The sequence below is a fragment of the Monodelphis domestica genome, chromosome 1, assembly GCF_027887165.1.
Source record: "Monodelphis domestica isolate mMonDom1 chromosome 1, mMonDom1.pri, whole genome shotgun sequence".
NCBI lineage: Eukaryota > Metazoa > Chordata > Mammalia > Didelphimorphia > Didelphidae > Monodelphis > Monodelphis domestica.
The window spans coordinates 386,361,375-386,382,040 of NC_077227.1; the positions used below are offsets into that span (position 1 = coordinate 386,361,375).

At 36.9% G+C, this 20,666-nt stretch overlaps 1 protein-coding gene across 3 annotated transcripts in view; it reads right to left on the reverse strand.

The window, feature by feature from the left end:
- Positions 1-20,666, reverse strand: part of SPINK5 (serine peptidase inhibitor Kazal type 5) — a 92,065-nt gene that overhangs the window by 49,311 nt on the left and 22,088 nt on the right. For all 3 annotated transcript variants that reach the window (XM_056811624.1, XM_056811623.1, XM_016428362.2), the window contains exons 6-13: positions 18,501-18,588; positions 16,364-16,491; positions 13,703-13,781; positions 11,902-12,029; positions 9,743-9,821; positions 7,159-7,286; positions 4,393-4,471; positions 1,830-1,957 (exon numbers count right to left, since the gene is read on the reverse strand). In XM_056811624.1, coding sequence (XP_056667602.1) covers positions 1,830-1,957; positions 4,393-4,471; positions 7,159-7,286; positions 9,743-9,821; positions 11,902-12,029; positions 13,703-13,781; positions 16,364-16,491; positions 18,501-18,588 — 837 coding nt within the window. The remainder of the gene's footprint in view (positions 1-1,829; positions 1,958-4,392; positions 4,472-7,158; positions 7,287-9,742; positions 9,822-11,901; positions 12,030-13,702; positions 13,782-16,363; positions 16,492-18,500; positions 18,589-20,666) is intronic.

Consider the following 20,666-nt stretch of genomic DNA (forward strand, 5'->3'; position numbering starts at 1 on the left):
AAGGTGAATGACTCCCTGTTAAAGATGGAATATAAGAGATTGCCACCAAGAGGCCAGGATGGGCCAAATCAGTTCTATCTTTTAGATGTTGAGGTATAGAGATGTTAAAATTCCAAGAATCTAAGACTCTTGATTGAACTTTTTAAATGTTAAAAGTAATAAAAACCAAAGATCTAAGTCTATAAGAGTCTAAGAAGGAAAAGGCTCTAAGGTTCTGAGAATCTAAAGAGTCTAAGAGTATGACCTCCTGAGAGAGGACCATTTCATTTAATCTTCAGTCCTATGAATCTGTGTTTTCAGAATTTTCTGGTTCTGAGAATACCATCAAATCCTGGAGTTGGCTTTCAGTAACTAAGAGGAAAACAACCTTCAAGTACTTGTTGAGGTGATCAATCACACTAACACCTCCCTCCTCCGAATTATAGGAAAGCCACCAAGATTATTCCCTGAACATAGCCTTTTTAAGTCCAAGTGGTTAAACTAGGTCTGGGGACAGATCTCAGGAAGAATTCAATAGAGTTTGTAGCTCTGTCTCTGTGAGTATGAAGAATTTCCAAATAGTAAGGACCTCAAATATGTATGTCTCTTTGGTATGAACTTTGAGGGGTCATAAGCATTGTGAACCTTAATACAAGATTTGAATTCATGCTGGTTTCTATGTGAATGCATTGAGGTGTGGTCCCTTGTGTAAGGCTCAGAGAGAATTTGTGCACTAAGTATACTAGAAGACTAAAGACTGAGGTATGGATGACTCAGTACCCAGAGTTTCCATTTACTCCCAAATTGTAAAGCACTTGAGTCAGTGGATAGTCTGCATTTGGTCAGTGGTGATCCTGCAGAATCTGGGTGTTGAGTCCTATGCTGTGGGAACATGGGGCTTTGGAGAGATAAAAGATGGCTCTTGAGGCTCTAGATTGATATAGAAGTTAGAATGACTGAGAAATAGGTCTGGGATCAATGATCTCAATGGGAATGGGAACCTATGAGTCCAAAGCCTGAAAAGATAAAATACCTGAATCACCACAATAATTCTGCATTAGAAGGAAAAAAGGGACCTATAGACATCAAAAATTATTATTGAAGTAGAGTGAGTGTGGGTTTGTGCTGGAGGGAAATGGGAAGGTCTATGTGTTTTGGGGTTGAGTGGTGTATGCTGGGTATGAAGAAAGGTCTTGCTCTTCAGTAACCCTATGGATCTCAAGTGAAGGGAACAGATGCTAGTGAAGTACACTCAATTACTTCAAGAATACAAATGGAAAGAAAAGGAAAAGGAAAACCTTGAATGCTATTGTAATTTGAATGATAAAGTAACTCTGTCCTGGAGTCTAGAACATCTACTTGCCTCTCTTCTTTGTAGAAGTGGGGACTATGACTCTAGATTACTGCATATACTGTCTGTCTCAGTTGATGTATTGTTTAGCTTTACTGAACTGCTTTTCTCTCCTTCTAGTTTTATTCCCAATGACAATGGATGAGCCAGTAAGCTACAAGGATAGGAGGCTATAAGTTAAAATGTAAATGACATAAAAACAAAAGCTATCAATACAGATGAGAAGCAGAAACAACAGATCTGAGTATCTATGGTTCTAAGATCATGGAACAGTAATCACACCAAAGCAGAGCCAGCAATTTTGATCCCTATATTTGGTTATGAAGAAAAATCAACCAATTCTGTGAATGACTTTCTTTTCCCTGGCAGAGGAGAAAGGGGCAATGAGAAATGAGTAGGAAAATGAGAAATGAGAGAATGAGAATGAGCTGTTTTCTACAAAGGGAGTCAACTCCAGAGAACTCAAAGCAGAGATCATGCTGGCCCTCTTTATACTCACAAGAAGTCTTGACACATGGAGCATTTATTCCCATAACGCTTCCCATCTAAGCCTTGGATAGGATCATGTTCCCTGGTGCAGAAGAGTCTGCCATTTCTCAGCATGTCGCGAAATTCATTGCATATTGCCTATTAAAGGAAAACAGACAACTGGCATTCACTTTCCTTTTTATCTTCATGTGAAGGACATTCAGAGCAAACACTTCTAAGGCATTCACTGTTCAATAGATGGCCAGTTAAGGAAAAATCAGAATTGTCCTCAAGCTTCCACATGGTACTTCCCCTCAGGTAACATCAATGCTGAAAAACCTTCTACAGTTCTGTGTTGCCACCCAAATCAAGTTTAAACTTCTATGATTGGCATTCAAGAACTTACACGATCCAATGCACCTCCCTGTGCCTTTCCTGTCCAATGTTATTTTATTACAAAATACTTTGAGATGCTGCCAACCTTTCATTTTCTAAGACTATGCCCTGAAATATTCTGCCTTTATGCTCACATTATTCCCACACTCCAGTATGCCCTACTCTGTCTCCTTCCCTCATGAATTCCAACTTCTCCATTCCTGAAAGGTTAAATGAAATTCCTTCTATCCAAGAAGAATTCCCCAATATCCTTAGTCAGGAATCCTCTTCCCCTGAGACCTAATATGGTAACTTTGTTTTACTCTCCCTACTGCGCATATCAAGAAAGTTTACTGTGGATTAAAGTGGCCCATACTGATGTCTTATAATGCCCCTAAACTCTTTCTCTAGAACTACTAGACATTTTTCACAACACTTGATATAATCTTTTTCTCTGATTGTAAACTCCATCAAGACAGATCCTTATCTAATATCACCTTAAATTGCACAGAAAAGGGTTGTATAAATGACTTAAGCTCAATAAATGTTTGCCAAATATACTGCAACTAGAGAATTCATCAGGAAAAGAGAGAGACTTTTAGGCCCTACCTACCACCTGGAAAATTTAATGGCTTTTTCTATTAATAAAAGCATACCAAAAAAAATAGAAAGCTACAGATAGATGATAGCAAGATATATAAATAGATAATGGAATAAATAATAAATGAATGAAAGGAAGTAAGTAAATACATAAGGAAATTTGATTAAATTATATCCTACATTAGTGTATCAGAAATGGACTAAAAGCCAGAATGTCTAGTTGAGAATCTGCCACTTAGTTAGCCATGTGATCTTAGAAAGGAACCTGCCTTCTCCTTCATGAGATACATTCCAGTTTTTCTACAGTAAGTAATATTTATAATACAGACTAGTAAATATTGGTTAGAAAATTACAAATGATAATGATAGACCTGACATGAGGAAAATTGAGTTCAAAAACAGATGCAGACCCTTAACAGTTGTGTGACACTAGACAAGTCACTTAAACTCTATCTCAATTTCTTCCCATATGAAGTTGGGTTAATAGTATCTCTTACCTCTCTTACTTCCTTTTCTATCTGTTAATTTCATTTCATAAGGAGTTGTTTTTTCAGTGGAATAGTGTATATGTTTTTTTCCATTTGTGTTTTCTTTCCTAAGCTGATGACACTTTTTGCAATGATTCTCTTGCAGCACAATAATTTCTTTTCCAAATTGTTCTTCTACTGTTTATTTTAAAAATTGTTTTTAGTTTCTCCAAGAGTTTTGTGCCTAATAGAATTTGGCATTTTTCTTTCTGGACATTTCTACTCTGTCCTCAATTGCCTTGTGTTTTGATTTTTTCAGTCAACATAGTAAGTTTTTGTGATAAGATTCCTCTTTAGGATTTTGCTCATTTCCCCACCTTTCTTCATGACTATTATTTTAATACAAAACATGGACTCTGCTCCAGGGGTTGGAAGAGGTATTGCCCAAATATTTTAATAGAGAAACAAAGGGTCTTCCTGGCTGCCTGTGGGGAGGTATCAGGGACTATCTGCACCTCATGCAGTGCTGATGGAACTACAGGAGTTCAAGACTGTGTGATTGTGCCAGAATTCACATGGACTTGGCAACCAGGAGGGGCTCCCCTGAACAGGAAGGATGATCTCTTTGGGGCTATGGCTTAGGAAGGCTTCACAGAAGATGTGCCATTTGAGCAGGGATTTCAAAAGTAGATATAAGGTCAATGAAACCAATGCAAAAGGAAAGCCTGGAATCCTGGAGGCTTGAGGGTTAGAGATTACTCCTCCAGTGTCCATGATGGTTGTGTAAGATTTGTGATAGAATTTGGCTAGCATTCAAATTTATAAAAAAGGTATTGTAGCAATACTTCATGAATCTGACAACAGAGGACTTGAATTTAAACTGTGTCTTCTCTGAATCCTGTGTAAATGAATTGTGGGGAATTCTTCTCCCTGAGCCTCTGTTTCTTCATGTAAAAAGCTAGAGCTTTAAATTAGATGATTATCAAGGTCCTTTATTGTTTCAAATCCTGTGACATTGTGGCCATGTATGAATACATGTTCCCAAATAATCAGGTAAACCTGTGATCTGAAAGTGCCTGGCACTTTGACTTCCAAGATGACGAGGAATCATAGCCTAGGGAGGACTAACTGGATATTTGTTCAGTCACTCACTGTGATTGAGGCAAGAGTTGCTGGTTCTCTCTTAGGTCTTAATCTTTCATTTCTTTTCTTTTCTTCGGCTTCTGCTTTGCTGTTAGAGAAAAAAAAAAGAAAGAAAACTCTATTAGGAATATGAATACTATCTTTTCTCCCTCCTCAACTTTGCTTGTCAGCCCTCCTTCCTCAGGAGTAACACCATTGGGAACTTTCAGTAATAAGAATCTACTGTGCAACAACTTTTTCCATAAATCATTGCTCTAGCAAAAGTCATCTAGAATCTGGTAAAAGCCACCTCGTCCCCATGTAATGCATCCAATTGCAAGAGGAATCAAATTTTGTGAAAGTCATAGTTATAGCAGCTAGGTATCAATGTACATGGAGTATAGAATTTTGATCAGAAAGATCTGAGAGTAAATATCACATCAGACATTTACTGGCTGTGTGACTGAAAAATTTGGGACTTAATCATCTTGTTCTAGTTTTTTCATCTGTAAAATAATTGGGATAATATTGGGATAATAATAGTACTTGCTTTATAGGGATATTATAAGGATAAAATGACTGAATTTTTAAAATGTGTTTAAAAAAATTAAACATTACATAACTGCCAGCCTACAATGAGCTCTGTTCTGCCACCTAATTTAGGAATCCTCCAAGAACTGGGGCAGTAGAAACTCAGAAGAAAATCAACTGCTTGAACACATGGGTCAATGAGAATATGAATGGGGATATAGACTCTAAAAGATCACCCTAGTGCAAATATCAATAATATGGAAACAGGTCTTGATCAATGACACATGTAAAACCCAGTGTAATTGCCCTTCTTTTTCAGGGTTGGCAGGGGAGGAGCAGAGGGAAAGAATATGAATCCTGTAACCATGGAAAAATATTCTAAATGAATTAATTAAATAACATTTTTCAATTCAAAAAATATTTGGGAATCCTCAGTTTCCTATCCCTAGAAGCAACTAAGAATAAGCTGAATGACTCCCTGTTAAAAATGGAGTATAAGAGATTGCCACCATGAGGCCAGGATTGGCCAAATCACTTCTACCTCTTAGATGCTGAGGTATAGGGATGCTAAAATCCCATGAATCTAAGACTATGAGTAAACTTTTTAAATTTTAAAAGTAATAAAGACTAAAGATCTAAGTCTATAAGAGTATAGGAAGGAAAGGCTCTAAGGTTCTGAGAATTTAAGGAGTCTAATAGTATGACCTCCTGAGAGAGGACCATTTAATTTAATCTTCAGTCCTATGAATCTGTGTTTTCAGAATTTTCAAATTCTGATACCATCAAATCCTGGAGTTGGCTTTCAGTAACTAAGAGGAAAACAGCCTTCAAGTATTTGTTGAGGTGGTCAATCACTCTAACTTCTCCCTCCTCTGAACTATAGGAAAGCCACCAAGACTATTCCCTGAGCATAACATTTTCAAGTCCAAGTGGTTAAACTAGGTCTGGGGACAGTTTTCAGGAAGAATTCAATAGAGTTTGTAGCTCTGTCTCCGTGAGTATGAAGAATTTCCTAATAGTAGTACCTCAAACAAGTATGTATCTTTGGTATGAACTTTGAGGGGTCATAAGCATTGTGAACCCTAATACAAAATTTGAATTCATGCAGTTTTCTATGTGAATGCATTGAGGTGTGGTCTCTTGTGTAAAGCTCAGAGTGAATTTATGCACTAAGTATACTAGAAGACTAAAGACTGAGGTATGGATGGACTCAGGACCCAGAGTTTCTGTTTACTAATGGTAAAGCACTTGAGTCAGTGGATAGTCTGTATTCTGTCAGTGATGATCCTGCAGAATCTGGATGTTGAGCTCCATGCTGTGGGAACATGGGGCTTTGGAGAGAAAAAAAGATGGCTCTGGAGGCTCTAGATTGATATAGAGACTGGAATGACTGAGAAATAGGTCTCGGACCAATGATCTCAATGGGAATGGGAACCTATTAGTCCAAAGCCTGAACAGCTAAAACACCTGAATCACCATAATAATTCTGCATTAGAAGGAAAAAAGAGACCTATAGACATTAAAAATTATTAGAGAAGTGTAGTGAGTGTGGCTGTGGCTGGGGGGAAGTGGGAAGGTCTATGTGTTTTGGGGTTGAGTGGTGTATGCTGGGTATGAAGAAAGGTCTTGCTCTTCAGTAACCCTATGGATCTCAAGTGAAGGGAACAGATACTAGTGAAGTACACTCAATTACTTCAAGAATACAATTGGAAAGAAAAGGAAAACAAAACCCTTGAATACTATTGTAATTTGAATGATAAAGTAACTCTGTCTTGGAGTCTAGAACATCTACTTGCCTCTCTTCTTTGTAGAGGTGGGGACTATGACTCTAGATTACTGCATATACTGTCTGTCTCAGTTGATGTATTGTTTGGCTTTACTGAACTGCTTTTCTCTCCTTCTACTTTTATTCCCAATGACAATGGATGAGCCAGTAAGCTACAAGGATAGGAGGCTATAAGTTAAAATGTAAATGACATAAAAACAAAAGCTATCAATACAGATGAGAAGCAGAAACAACAGATCTGAGTATCTATAGTTCTAAGATCATGGAATAGTATTCACACCACAGCAGAGGCAGCAATTTCAGATCCCTAAATTTGATTATGAAGAAAAATCAACCAATTCTGTGAATGACTTACTTTTCCCTGGCAGATGAGAAAGGGGAAATGAGAAATTTGAGAATGAGAATGAGTTTTCTTCTACAAAGAGACGCAACCCCAAGGAACCCAAAGCAGAGATCATGCTGGCCCTCTTCATACTCACAAGAAGTCTTGACACATGGAGCATTTATTCCCATATCGCTTCCCATCTAACCCTAGGATAGGGTCATGTTCCCTGGTGCAGAAGAGTGTGCCATTCCTCAGCATGTCTCGGAATTCATTACATATTTCCTATTAAAGGAAAGCAGACAACTTGTATTTACTTTCCTTTTCATCTTCAGGTGAAGGACATTCAGAGCAAACAGTTCTAAGGCATTCACTGTTCAATAGATGGCCAGTTAAGGAAAAATCAGAATTGTCCTCAAGCTTCCATGTGGTACTTCTCCTCAGGTAACATCTCTGCTCAAAAACCTTCTACAGTTCTGTGTTGCCACCCAAGTAGTTTCAAATTCTATGTTTGGCATTCAAGAACCTACACAATCCAATGCACCTTCCTGTGCCTTTCCTGTCCAAAGTTATGTTATTACCAAACACTCTGTGTTGCCGCCAAACCTGCATTTCCTAAGACTATGCCCTGAAATATTCTGCCTTTATGCTCACATTATTCTCACACTCCAATAAGCCCTACTCAGTCTCCTTCCCTCATGAATTCCTACTTCTCTATCCCTGAAAGGTCAAATGAAATTCCTTCTATCCAAGAAGAATTCCCCAATATCCTTAGTCAGGAATCCTCTTCCCCTGAAACCTAATAGAGTAACTTTTTTTACTCTCTCTACTGTACTTATCATGAAAGTTTTATGTGGATTAAGGTGGCCCATACTGATGTCTTATAATGCCTCTAAACTCTTTTTCTAGAACTGATAGACATTTTTTACATCACTTGATATAATCTTTTTCTCTGATTGTAAACTCCATTAAGACAGATTCTTATCTAATATCACCTCAAATTGGACAGAAAAGGGCTGTATAAATGACATATGCTCAATAAATGTTTGCCAAATATACTGGAATTGGAGAATTCTTCAGGAAAAGAGAGAGACTTTTAGGCCCTACCTACCACCTGGAAAATTTAATGGCTTTTTCTATTAATAAAAAACATACCAAAAAACAAAGAAAGAAAAAGAAATCTTCAGATAGATAATAGCAAGTTAAATAAATATATTAAGGAATGGTTAATAAATGAATGGAAATGAGTAAATACATGAATAAATTTGAATTAATTATGTCCTACATTAATGTGTATCAGAAATGGACTAAAAGCCAGGATGCCTGGGTCCTTCAATCCATAATCTGCCACTTAGTTAGCCATGTGGAAAGTGACTACTCCTTCATGAGACACTTACTTTTTTTTCCTCTTTAAGCAATACTTATAATTCAGACTAGTAAATGTTGGTTAGAAAATTACAAATGATAATGATAGACCTGAAGTCAGGAAATTGTGAGTTCAAAAACAGATTCAGACCCTTATCAGCTGTCTGACACTAGAAAAGCCACTTGAGCTCTGTCTCAATTTCTTCTTTTATGAAGTGGAGATAGTCCTATCTCCTATCTTTCTGACTTTGTTTTCTATCTCTTCATTCTATTTTATAAGGAGTTGTCTTTTTCAGTGCAATATTTTATGTTTTCTTCCATTTGTGTTTTCTTTCCCAAGTTGATGACACTTTTTGCAATGATTCTCTTACAGCATAATAATCTCTTTTTCAAATTGATCTGCTTTTATTTATTTTTAAAATTCTTTTTTAGCTTCTCAAGGAGTTCTTTTTCATCCTGATACAATTTTGCATTACCTTTGTGGACATTTTGATTCTGCTCTCAATTGCTTTTGTGTTTTGATCTTCTCAGTCAACATAGTAAGGTTTTGTGATAAAATTCCTCCTTAGGTTTTTCCTCATTTTCCCACCTTTTTTCATGACTATTATTTTAATACGAAACTTGGACTCTGCTACAGGGGGTGGAAGAGGTATTGCCCAAATATTTTAATAGAAAATCAAAGGGTCTTCCTGCCTAACTGTGGGGATGTATCTGGGACCACCTACACCTCATGCAATGCTGCTAGAACTACAGGAGTTCAAGCCTGTGTGATTGTGCTAGAATTCGCATGGATCTGGCAATCAGGAGAGGGTCATCTGGACTGGAAAAATGTTCTCTTTGGGGCCATGGCTTAGGAAGGCTTCACAGAAGAGGTGCCATTTAAGTAGTGATTTCAAAAGTCGATATAAGGCCACTGAAACCAACGCAAAACGAAAACCTGGAAGCCTGGAGGCCTGAGGTTTAGAGATCCCTAACCCAGTGCCCATGATGGTTGTGTAAGATGTGTGATGGAATTTGACTAGCACTCCAAATTATCAAAAGGTATTGTAGCAATAGTTCGTGAATCTGACAACAGAGGACTTGAATTTGAATTGTGTCTTCTCTGAATCTTGTGTAAATGTATTGTAGGGAATCCGGTGGGACCCTTCTTCTCCCTTAGCCTCTGTTTCTTCATGTATAAAGCTAGACCTTTAAATTAGATGATTATCAAGGTCCTTTTTGGTTCCAAATCCTGTTACATTGTGGTCATGTATGAATACATGTTCCCAAATATTCAGGTAAAACTGTGATCTGAAAGTGCCTGGCACTTTGACCTCCAAGATGACAAGGAATCATAGCCTAGGGAGGACTAACTGGATACTTGTTCAGTCACTCACTGTGATTGAGGCAAGAGTTGCTGGTTCTCTCTTAGGTCTTAATCTTTCATTTTTTTTCTTTTCTTCAACTTCTGCTTTGCTGTAGGAGAAAAAAAGAAAGAAAACTCTATTAGGAATATGAATACTATCTTTTCTCCCTCCTCAACTTTTCTTGTCAGCCCTCTTCCTCAGGAGGAACACTAATGGGGCCTTTCAGTAATAAGTATCCAATAAGAATATACTGTGCAACAACTTTTGCAATCAATCATTGCTCTAGCAAAAGCCATCTAGAGTCTGTTGACAGCCACCTTGTCTCTAGGTAATGTATCCAAATGCATCAGGAGTCAAATTTTGTGATATTCATAGTTACAATAGCTAGGTAGCAAAGTTCATGGAGTATAGAATTTTGATCAGAAAGATCTGAGAGTAAATCTCACATCAGACACTTATTGACTGTGTGAGTCTGCAAAATTAGTCACTTAATCATCTTGTTCTAGTTTTTTCACTCATAAAATATTTGGGATAATATTGGGATAATAATAGTACTTGCTTTATAGGGATATTATAAGGATCAAATGACTGAATTTTTTAAATGTGCTTCAAAAAAATTAAACATTACATAACTGCCAGCTTCCAATGAGCTCTGTTCTGCCACCTAATTTAGGAATCCTCCAAGAACTAGGGGAGTAGAAACACAGATGAAAATCAACTGCTTGAACACATGGGTTGTTGAATATATGATTGGGAATGTAGACTCTAAAAAGATCACCCTAGTGCAAATATCAATAATATGGAAACAGGTCTTGATCAAAGACACATTTAAAGCCCAGTGTAATTTCCCGTCTTTTCCAGGGTTGGCAGGGGAGGAACAGAGGGAAAGAATATCAATCCTGTAACCATGGAAAAATATTCTAAATGAATTAATTAAATAACATTTTAAAATTCAAATTACATTTATGAATCATCAGGTTCCTATCCTAAGAAGCATCTAAGAAGAAGCACAATACACAGTATTGACTCCAAGAAGGAAGGTAAGGGTTTAAAAAAAAAGAAGAAGAAGACTAAAGACTGAGGTATGGATGGACTCAGGACCCAGAGTTTCTGTTTACTCCCAAATGGTAAAGCACTTGAGTCAGTGGATACTCTGCATTCTGTCAGTGGGTCATCCTGCAGAATCTGGGTTTTGAGATGCCCATGCTGTGGGAACATGGGGCTTCGGAGAGAAAAAAGATGGCTCTTGAGGCTCTAGATTGCTATACAGACTGGAATGACTGAGAAAGAGGTCTGGGACCAATGATCTCTATGTGAATAGGAATCTATGAGTCCAAAGCCTGACAAGATAAAACACCTGAATCACCACAATAATTCTGCATTAGAAGGAAAAAAAGAGACCTATAGACATCAAAAAATGTGAGTGAAGAGTAATGAGTGTGGGTGTGTGCTCGGGGGGGGGGACTGGGAAGGTCTATGTGGTTTGGGGTTGAGTGGGGTTGAGTGGGGTATGCTGGGTATGAAGAAAGTTCTTGCTCTTCAGTAACCCTATGGATCTAAAATGAAGGGAACAGATACTAGAGAAATACACTTAATTATTTCAAGAATACAAATGGAAAGAAAAGGAAAAGAAAAACCTTAAATGCTATTGTAATTTGAATGATAAAGTAGCTCTGTCTTGGAGTCTAGAACATCTACTTGTCTCTCTTCTTTGTAGAGGTGGGGTCTATGACTCTAGATTACTGCATATATTGTCTGTCTCAGTTGATGTATTGTTTGGCTTTACTGAACTGCTTTTCTCTCCTTCTAGTTTTATTCCCAATGACAATAGATGAGCCAGTAAGCTACAAGGATAGGAGGCTATAAGTTAAAATGTAAATGACATAAAAACAAAAGCTATTAATACAGATGAGAAGCAGAAACAACAGATCTGAGTATCTATGGTTCTAAGATCATGAAACAGTAGTCACACCAAAGCAGAGCCAGCAATTTCGATCCCTATATTTGGTTATGAAGAAAAATCAACCAATTCTGTGAATGACTTTCTTTTCCCTGGCAGAGGAGAAAGGGGCAATGAGAAATGAGTAGGGAAATGAGAAATGAGAGAATGAGAATGAGTTGTCTTCTACAAAGGGAGTCAGCTTCAGAGAACTCAAAGCAGAGATCATGCTGGCCCTCTTCATACTCACAAGAAGTCTTGACACATGGAGCATTTATTCCCATAACGCTTCCCATCTAAGCCTTGGATAGGATCATGTTCCCTGGTGCAGAAGAGTGTGCCATTCCTTAGCATGTCACGGAATTCATTGCATATTGCCTATTAAAGAAAACAAAGAACAGGCATTCCCTTTCCTTTTTATTCTTTATGTGAATTACATTCTAAGGCATTCACTGTTAAATGGACGACTAATTAAGGAATATAAGAGTTTTCCTCAAGCTTCCCATGCTCCTTCCCCTCAGGCATTGGTAACATCTTTGCTCATAAACCTACACTTCTGTGTTGCCACCCAAGAAACGTTTCAACTTCTATGGTTGGCATTCAAGAATTTACACAATCTAATGAACCTCCCTGTGCCCTTCCCGTCCAACTTCATGTTATTATCACATACTCTGTTTTGCTGCCAAAGCTGAATTTGCTAAGACCATATGCCCTGAAATAATTTACCTCTATGCAAACATGATTCCTATACTCCAGTATGCCCTACTCTGTCTCCTTCCCTCATGAATTCCTACTTCTCCATCCCTGAAAGCTCAGATGAAATTCCTCTTATCCAAGAAGAATTCCCCAATATCCTTAGTCAGGAATCTTCTTCCCCTGAGACCTTATATAGTAACTTTGTTTTATTCTTTCTACTGTAATTATCATGAAAATTTACTGTGGATTAAAGTGGCCCATACTTATGTCTTGTAATGCCTCTAAATATTTTCTAGAGAACTGCTAGACATTTTTTTTGCACCAGTATATATATATTCTACTTCTCAGATTGTAAACTCTATTAAGACAGATCCTTATTTAATATCACCTCAAATTGCACATTAAAAGGCTCTGTTTTTGATAAATGGTCAATAAATGATTGCCAGATATACTGGAACTACAAGATTAATAAGGAAAAGAGAGTTTAAAATGGCCCTTCTACCACTTGGAAAATTTAATGGCTTTTTTTTCTATTAATAAAAACATACAAAAAAAAACTCCCAAAGACAGCTATAGATAAAAGAGAGCAAGATAAATAAAGTTAAATTAATGATTAATAAATGAATGAATGGGAAAAAGTTAATACATAAATGAATTTGAATGAATTATGTCCTACATTAATGTGTATCAGAAATGGACTAAAAGCCAGGATGCCTGGGTCCTTTAATCCAGAATCTGCCACTTAGTTAGCCATGTGGAAAGTGACTTCTCCTACATGAGACACTTACTTTTTTTCCCTCAGTAAATAATATTTATAATACAAACTAGTAAATGTTGGTTAGAAAACTGCAAATGATAATGATAGACTTGAAGTCAGGAAATTGTGAGTTCAAAAACAGACTCAGACACTTATCAGCTGTCTGACACTAGACAAGCCACTTAAACTCTGTCTCAATTTCTTCTTTTATGAAGTGGGGATAATAGTATCTCTTACCTCTCTTACTTCCTTTTCTATCTGTTAATTCTATTTAATAAGAAGTTGTCTTTTTCAAGTAATTTTTAAAAAAGAAGTGTGTCTTGTCTGAATCCTGTGTAAATGAATTGTGGGGAATTGGGTAAGACTCTTCTTCTCCCTTAGCCTCTGTTTCTTCATGTATAAAGCTAGAGCTTTAAATTAGATGATTATCAAGGTCCTTTTTGGTTCCAAATCCTGTGACATTGTGGTCATGTATGAATACATGTTCCCAAATATTCAGGTAAAACTGTGATCTGAAAGTGCCTGGCACTTTGACCTCCAATAAGACAAGGAGTCATAGCCTAGGGAGGACTAACTGGATATTTGTTCAGTCACTCACTGTGATTGAGGCGAGAGTTGCTGATTCTCTCTTAGGTCTTAATCTTTCATTTTTTTTCTTTTCTTCGGCTTCTGCTTTGCTGTAGGAGAAAAAAAAGAAAGAAAACTCTATTAGGAATATGAATATTATCTTTTCTCCCTCCTCAACTTTGCTTGTCAGCCTTCCTTTCACAGGAGGAAGATCAATGGGACCTTTCAATAATAAGTCTCCAATAAGAATCTATTGTGCATCAACTTTTTCCTAAATCATTGTTGCAGCAAAAGCCATCTACAATCTGGGGAAAGTCCCCCAACGTAGTGTATCAAAATGCAACAGGAGTAAAATATTGTCATAGTCTTAGTTACAGCAGCTAGATTGCAAAGTTCATGAAGGAACTTGAGTAAGAAAGACCTGATCCTGAATCCCACATCAGACTCTTACTGGTTGTGTGACTGCACAAATTAGTCACTTAATCATCATGTGCTAGTTTTTTTATTTGTAAAATTGGGGTAATAGTAGTATGTATCTTATATGGATAGAATCAAATGACTGAATTTATTTAATATACTTTACAAAATTAAGAACAAATAAATGCCAGCCTGGAATGAGCTCTGTTCTGCCACCTAATTTATGAATCCTCAAAGAACTGTGTGAAAAGAAACAAAGAAGAAAAACAACTGTTTGAACAAATGGTTTGATGACGATATGATTTAGGATGTAGACTCTAAATGATCAGCCTGGTGCAATCATCAATAATATGGAAATAGATTTTGATCAATGAAACATGTAAAATCCAGTGTAATGTTCCCCTCATTTCCAGGGTTTGCAGGGGAGGAGCTGAGGGAATGACCATAAATCCTGTAACCATGGAAAAATATTCTAAATAAATTAATTAAATAACATTTTTCAATTCAAAAAATATTTGGGAATCCTCAGTTTCCTATCTATTCGTAGAAGCATCTAAGAAGACGGTGAATGACTCCCTGTTAAAGTTGGAGTATAGGAGATTGCCACCATGTTTCCAAGCTAGGCCAATTTATTTCTACCTTTTAGATGCTGAGGTATAGAGATGCTAAAATTGCGAGAATCTAAGACTCTGAGTGAACTTTTAAAATTTTAAAAGTCATAAAAACTAAAGATCTAAGTCTATAAGAGTCTAAGAAGGAAAAGGCTCTAAGGTTCTGAGGAACTAAAGAGTGTAAGACTATGACCTCCTGAAAGATGACAATTTCATCTAAACCTCAGTCCTAAGAATCTGTGTTTTCAAATTTTTCTGGTTCTGAGAATACCATCAAATACTGGAGTTGGCATTTGATATCTATAAGGAATGATTAAGAAAATAGCCTTCAATTGCTTGTTGACATTGTCAATCATTTTAACTCCTTCCTCCTCAGAACTATAGGATTGGCAACAAGACTATTCCCTGAGCATAGCCTTTTAAGTCCAAGTGGTTAAACTACGTATGGGGACAGTTTTCAGGAAGGAATTCAATAGAGTCTGTAGCTCTGTCTCTGTGAGTATGAAGAATTTCCCCATTGTATGAACTTCAAACATATATGTATCTTTGGTATGAACTTTGAGGGGTCATATGCACTGTGAACATTAATACAAGATTTGAACTCATGCAGGTTTCTATGTGAATGCATCAAGGTGTAAGGCTCAGAGAGACTTTGTATACTAAGTATACCAGAGGTCTAAAGACTGAGGTATGGATGGAATTCAGGACCCAGAGTTTCTGTTTACTCCCAAATGGTAAAGCACTTGAGTCAGTGGATAGTCTGCATTCTGTCAGTGGGTAATCCTGCAGAATCTGGGTGTTCAGCCCCATGCTGTGGGAACATGGGGCTTTGGAGAGAAAAAAATGATGGCTAGGAAAGACTGAGAAATGGTTTTGGGACCAATGATCCCAGTGGGAACGGGAACCTATGAGTCCAAAGCCTAACTACATATAACACCTGCATCAGCACAGTTCTGACTCCCTATTAGACAAAAAGAAAAATGAATTATACACCCTGCAGTACAATGTGTGTGTGTGTGTGTGTGTGTGTGTGTGTGTGTGTCCCGTTTTTTAGGGACCTTTAAAGAAGTTGAGTGAGGATGTAAACCACTTTAATTACTCTAATGATACAAATGGAAAGAACAACAACAACAAAAAAGAAAGCTATTTTCATTTGATAAACAAAGAAGCTTGGTCCTGAAGTCTAGAAAATGTGCTTCACTCCCTTGTTTGTAAAGGTGGGAGCTACGACTCTAGTATTGTCAGTCTCAGCTGAGATACTGATTGATTTTACTTACAAACTTTGATCTCTTTCTATTTTTTAACCCCATTAATAAGGGGAGAAGGCTATCTATGAAAATAAAAATAACATAAAAACCAAAGCTCTCAATATAAATAAGAAAAAAGGACAAAAGGTCTGAACAGCTTAGATCCTAAGATTCTTGGAATGATAGTCCAGAGTCCTATTCTGCAACAGAACTAAAGTACAACCTATAGTTTCAGATCCTAAAATATGTTTACGAGCAAAATCAATCCATTGGGTAGGGAGTTGCTTTCTTCTGGCAGAGAATAATGCTAGGGAAATGAGAAATAAGAGAATGGGAATAATAAGCTGTCTTACAAAAAGGGACTCTGTCCCCAAGAGAAGCTACAGTATAATTCATGCTGCCCTTCTTCATACTCACAAGAAAGCTTCACACATGTAGCACTTGTTCCCATAATGCTTCCCATCAAAGCCTCGGACAGGGTCCTGCTCCTTGGTGCAGAAGAGATTGCCGTCCTTTAGCATATCATGGAATTCTTTGCAAATTGCCTATAAAAGGGAAACATACTTGGCATTCAGTTTCCTGAACAGGCATCTCTAAAGCACTAACCATTGGCGAGAAGACCAATTAAGGAAAATCAAGTTTTCTGTAAGCCTCCCCATACTCTTTTCCCTTAGATATTTGTAACATTTCTCCACTAAAATCATATAGGATTCTCTATTCCTTCCCAAATAAAGTATCAACTGCTCTGCTTGACATTCAAGGTCCTTCAAAATCTAATGGTCCCCTGCTGTACAATCTTATGTTATTATCACAAATTCTGTGCTACAGTCAAAGCTGGCAGCATTTCCTAAGACAATATACCCTGAAATATTCTGACTCTGTACTCACATTATTCCCAAGCTCCAGCATGACCTACTCTGCCTCTTTCCCTCATGCATTCCAACCCTCCATGCCTGAAAGCTCAAATGAAATTCTACTTTATTCAAGAAGAATTCCCAGTTCTAAATTGGCTAATTAAATTTTCAAAAAAAAAAAAAAACAAAAAACCGAATTCTCTAATATCTCTAGTCAGCAATTCCTTTCCCATGAAATCCAATTTAGCAGCTTTGTTTCAACCTCCCTGATGCACTTATTGTGAATTACTGTGGATTACAATGACCCATACTTATCCCTTGTATCTCCAATAGACTTTAGCCTCCTTTAAGACAGAGATTCTCATTTACAGCTGTTATCACCACTAATTGCCCTGAATAGGGTTCTGTAAACAGCATGTGCTTGAAAAATGTTTGTCAAATGGGGGAAAACTGAAGGAGGATGAAATGATTAAAAGTATCCTTCTATATGTGAGAAAATCTGTATGATTTTTTCTAGTTAAGTATCAGGAACATAGTTTTAAATAAAATAAATAGACATAAATAGATGAATAAATAAATTAATGAATGGCTGAAAATAGCTGAATAAATAAATAAATTAAAATAAATTATTACTTGGATTGTTTAATGGAAAAAGCTATAAACTGAAAGACAGTAGGCTTTGGTGCGTAAATATAGAATCTCCCACTTATTTAGCCACGCAATCCTTGGCAAGTCATTTCTGCTTTCTCAGACCCTTACTTTCCTTCTCTGCAAGCAATGTTTCTTGTCCCTACCCCATACAGCTTTGGTGGGAAAATTTAAAAAGGATAACTCTGGGCCTGGAATTAGAAGACCTGAGTTCAAATCCAGATTCAGAACCTTACTAGCTGCGTGTCACTAGACAAGTACCTTAACCTCTATTTGCCTCAGTTCCTCATTTGTAAAATGGGATCAAAATAGGTTCTACCTCTCAGGGTTGTGGTAAGGATCAAATGAGATGATAATTATAAAGTACTTCATACTTAGCACATAGTTAGCCCTATATAAACTTAAGCTATTATTATTGTTTTTTTTTTTATTATTGAGCTGGAAAGCATTTCTAGAATTTAATCTTTATCATTATTAAATAATTAATACCTCAATTTTAAAACAATGCTCAGACAGGCATTACAAGTATTTTTTTTAATCTTTATCTTGTCTTAGAATAGATACAAAGTATAGGTTCCAAGGCAGAAGAGTGATAAGAGTTAGGCATTTGTAGTTGTGACTGGGCCAAGGTCACACAGCTAAGAAGTGTCATTACTATAGATCTTAACAATCAATACCACACTTTAAATTCAGATAGCATTTTCCTAGTGTGTTAGTTACAAGAATTTTCACATTCATTCTCTACCTCCCTGGAAGGGAGGGAGGGCAGTGATTATTATATCTATTTAAATGATGAAGAAACTTGGGCCAAGAAAAGAGAAGTGACATGCCCAAGGTCCCATAAGTCATGGGATCATAGATTGTCATCCAAATGAGACTTTAGCTACAAGGTAGCCCCCTCCCACTTCTTACAAACAAAGAATCTGAGGCCCAGAAAGTCAAGGTCACACAAATAGTAAAAGCAGAGGCAGGTCAAAGAAGTAACTTTGGCTCTGCCATTTATTTCTTGACCTGCCTCTGCATTTATGGCATGTATACAATTTGAACCTCACCTCTGTTTCTCTTTTAACTTTATTCTTCTCTTCAGACATCCTAAGACCTTCATCGGCTTTCTTTTTTTCCTCATCATATTGTTTTTTGCTAGAGAACAGAGTATAAGATTAGGTACCAGAACTTTTTAACTGATCAACAAACATTTATTGAACTCTTACTGTGTTTTTTATCTTACCCTCAAGGAAAGAGCCTATGCATATAGAAGTATATGGAGAAAAATGTATGCCAAAATGTATAAAGTCAGTAGATTACAAGATAGGGAGGGAGGGACAGCACTAACAGTTGAAGGTAACAGAAAGGCTGAAGTAAGGCTCTAGAAATTGATGTAGAATCCTTGGACTATTCAGAAATCATGAAGTGGTGGTAAGGAGGAAATGCATGTCAGTAGTGGAAGAAAACCAGAACCAAAGCACAGAAATAAGAGATGGAGAGCCACATGTAAGAAGCAAAATAATTTGAACTTTAAACATGTATTCTACTATTTCACAGAAAAAAAAGGAAATCAAAACTCAAGTTCTAGGGCCCTTTTTCTCTGAGCCTGAGACAACTTCTCATTTGGAAGAGAGTGAATCCAATCTATAGCATGAGATTTGTTCAGTTAGAAGTGACCTCAAATTATGGCTTAATTTATTAGTTATTTACTTCAGTGGCATTTTCTTTTGTTCTCTGAGTTCATGAATCTAGCCCTTAGTCTCCTTCTCCATAAAATAAAGAAATAAATCATCTACTTTCTAAGAACCATTCAAGATCAAACTTTCTATGTTCTAAGAATGCTTTGTGGGCAAAAATAATTCATTTTTTCTCTGTATCCTCAGCACCTAGTCCAGTGCTTGGAATAAAGCACAAAAGAAATGTCTGTTGAAGTAAAACCAATCCTCTATTTTAATCTTCTTTCTAATTCTATTATTCTATGACTATATTCTCCTATAAGCAATCTGTTTTTAGATTCAAAGAATCATTGAATTATAGAATCTCAAAATTAAAAGGTCCCAGAGAGCATCTAGTATGTGAGCGGAACTCCCATTACAGGATTTCTCCCCAGTCTCTGCTCAAAGTTCTTGCTTCTAATAAACCCAATTCTGCATCTTGAGTCTTCCAAAATTAGCATTCAATTTAGAAAATCTCTAAGAAATCTTGAGCATCTTCTATTTCAACTTACTCATTTTATAAATAAGGAATATGAAACCTAGAGAATGAAAATATGCCTAGGTTGCAAAAAGAGAAAAGTGGTAGGAAATGGATAGAGCTATGATTGATTAAATTTACCTCAGGCTCTTTCTTCAATGCTAAGTCAAGTGCAAAGAAATGAGGTTTCACACATGGAATCTTTACAGCTAGAATACGTGAGAGTCTAGAACTAGTCAGCCACTGCTCTGATCATTATCATGACTGGAGTGGAAAATCTTGTAAGCCAGATGTTTTCTTGTTCCATATAACCCAACAAGTCAGACCACCAGAGAAAAACCATAATCAATCCCACTACCTTTCTGAGTAACATTTTATTGAAAGACAGTGGGTTTATTGAAGATGTGGCTTTTGGTCTTAGATCTGTTACTCATTCCTAAGTAACTTATAATTTTCTCTCTCTGGGTCAGCTTCACATTTATAAAAATGAAGTGGTTCAACTTAGTAATTCTTCAATCAAGAAGCCAAGAACCTGGTCCAGGAAAGCAAGTTCTAGCTCTGGCATAGGCTTTCTAAATGACTTTGGATGAGTCACTTAACTTCTGGAAGATTCAGCTTCTTTCTCTGGAAAACTGAGCCAAAAATCCTAGTTTCCTACTTCTCAGGACTGTAATTCTAGAGTGATACAATCCTGCTTTTTTTTTTAATTATAACTTCAGGCTACATAGATTCCTATGGCCCATCAGAAAAATTGTGAGACTCAAAGGCAAGGATCTAGGATCAAGAAATAACCAAGATCAAGAATAAGGAGAATGAAAAAGAGAGCTTAGGTGTCAAGTGTATACAAAAGACATTGGCAACCTGAAGTGTCCAGAAAACATAATTCTACGCTATGTTTTAAGGGGATCAGTTGCTAAACCAGGAGTGTTTAGACTGAAGAATACTTAGTGATGTCAGAGTAAGAAACATTGGTGGAAGTAGTTTTAAAGCCTGAGGAAGTATGGAAGACTGGTGGGGAAGCACAAATCTAGAAATACTTT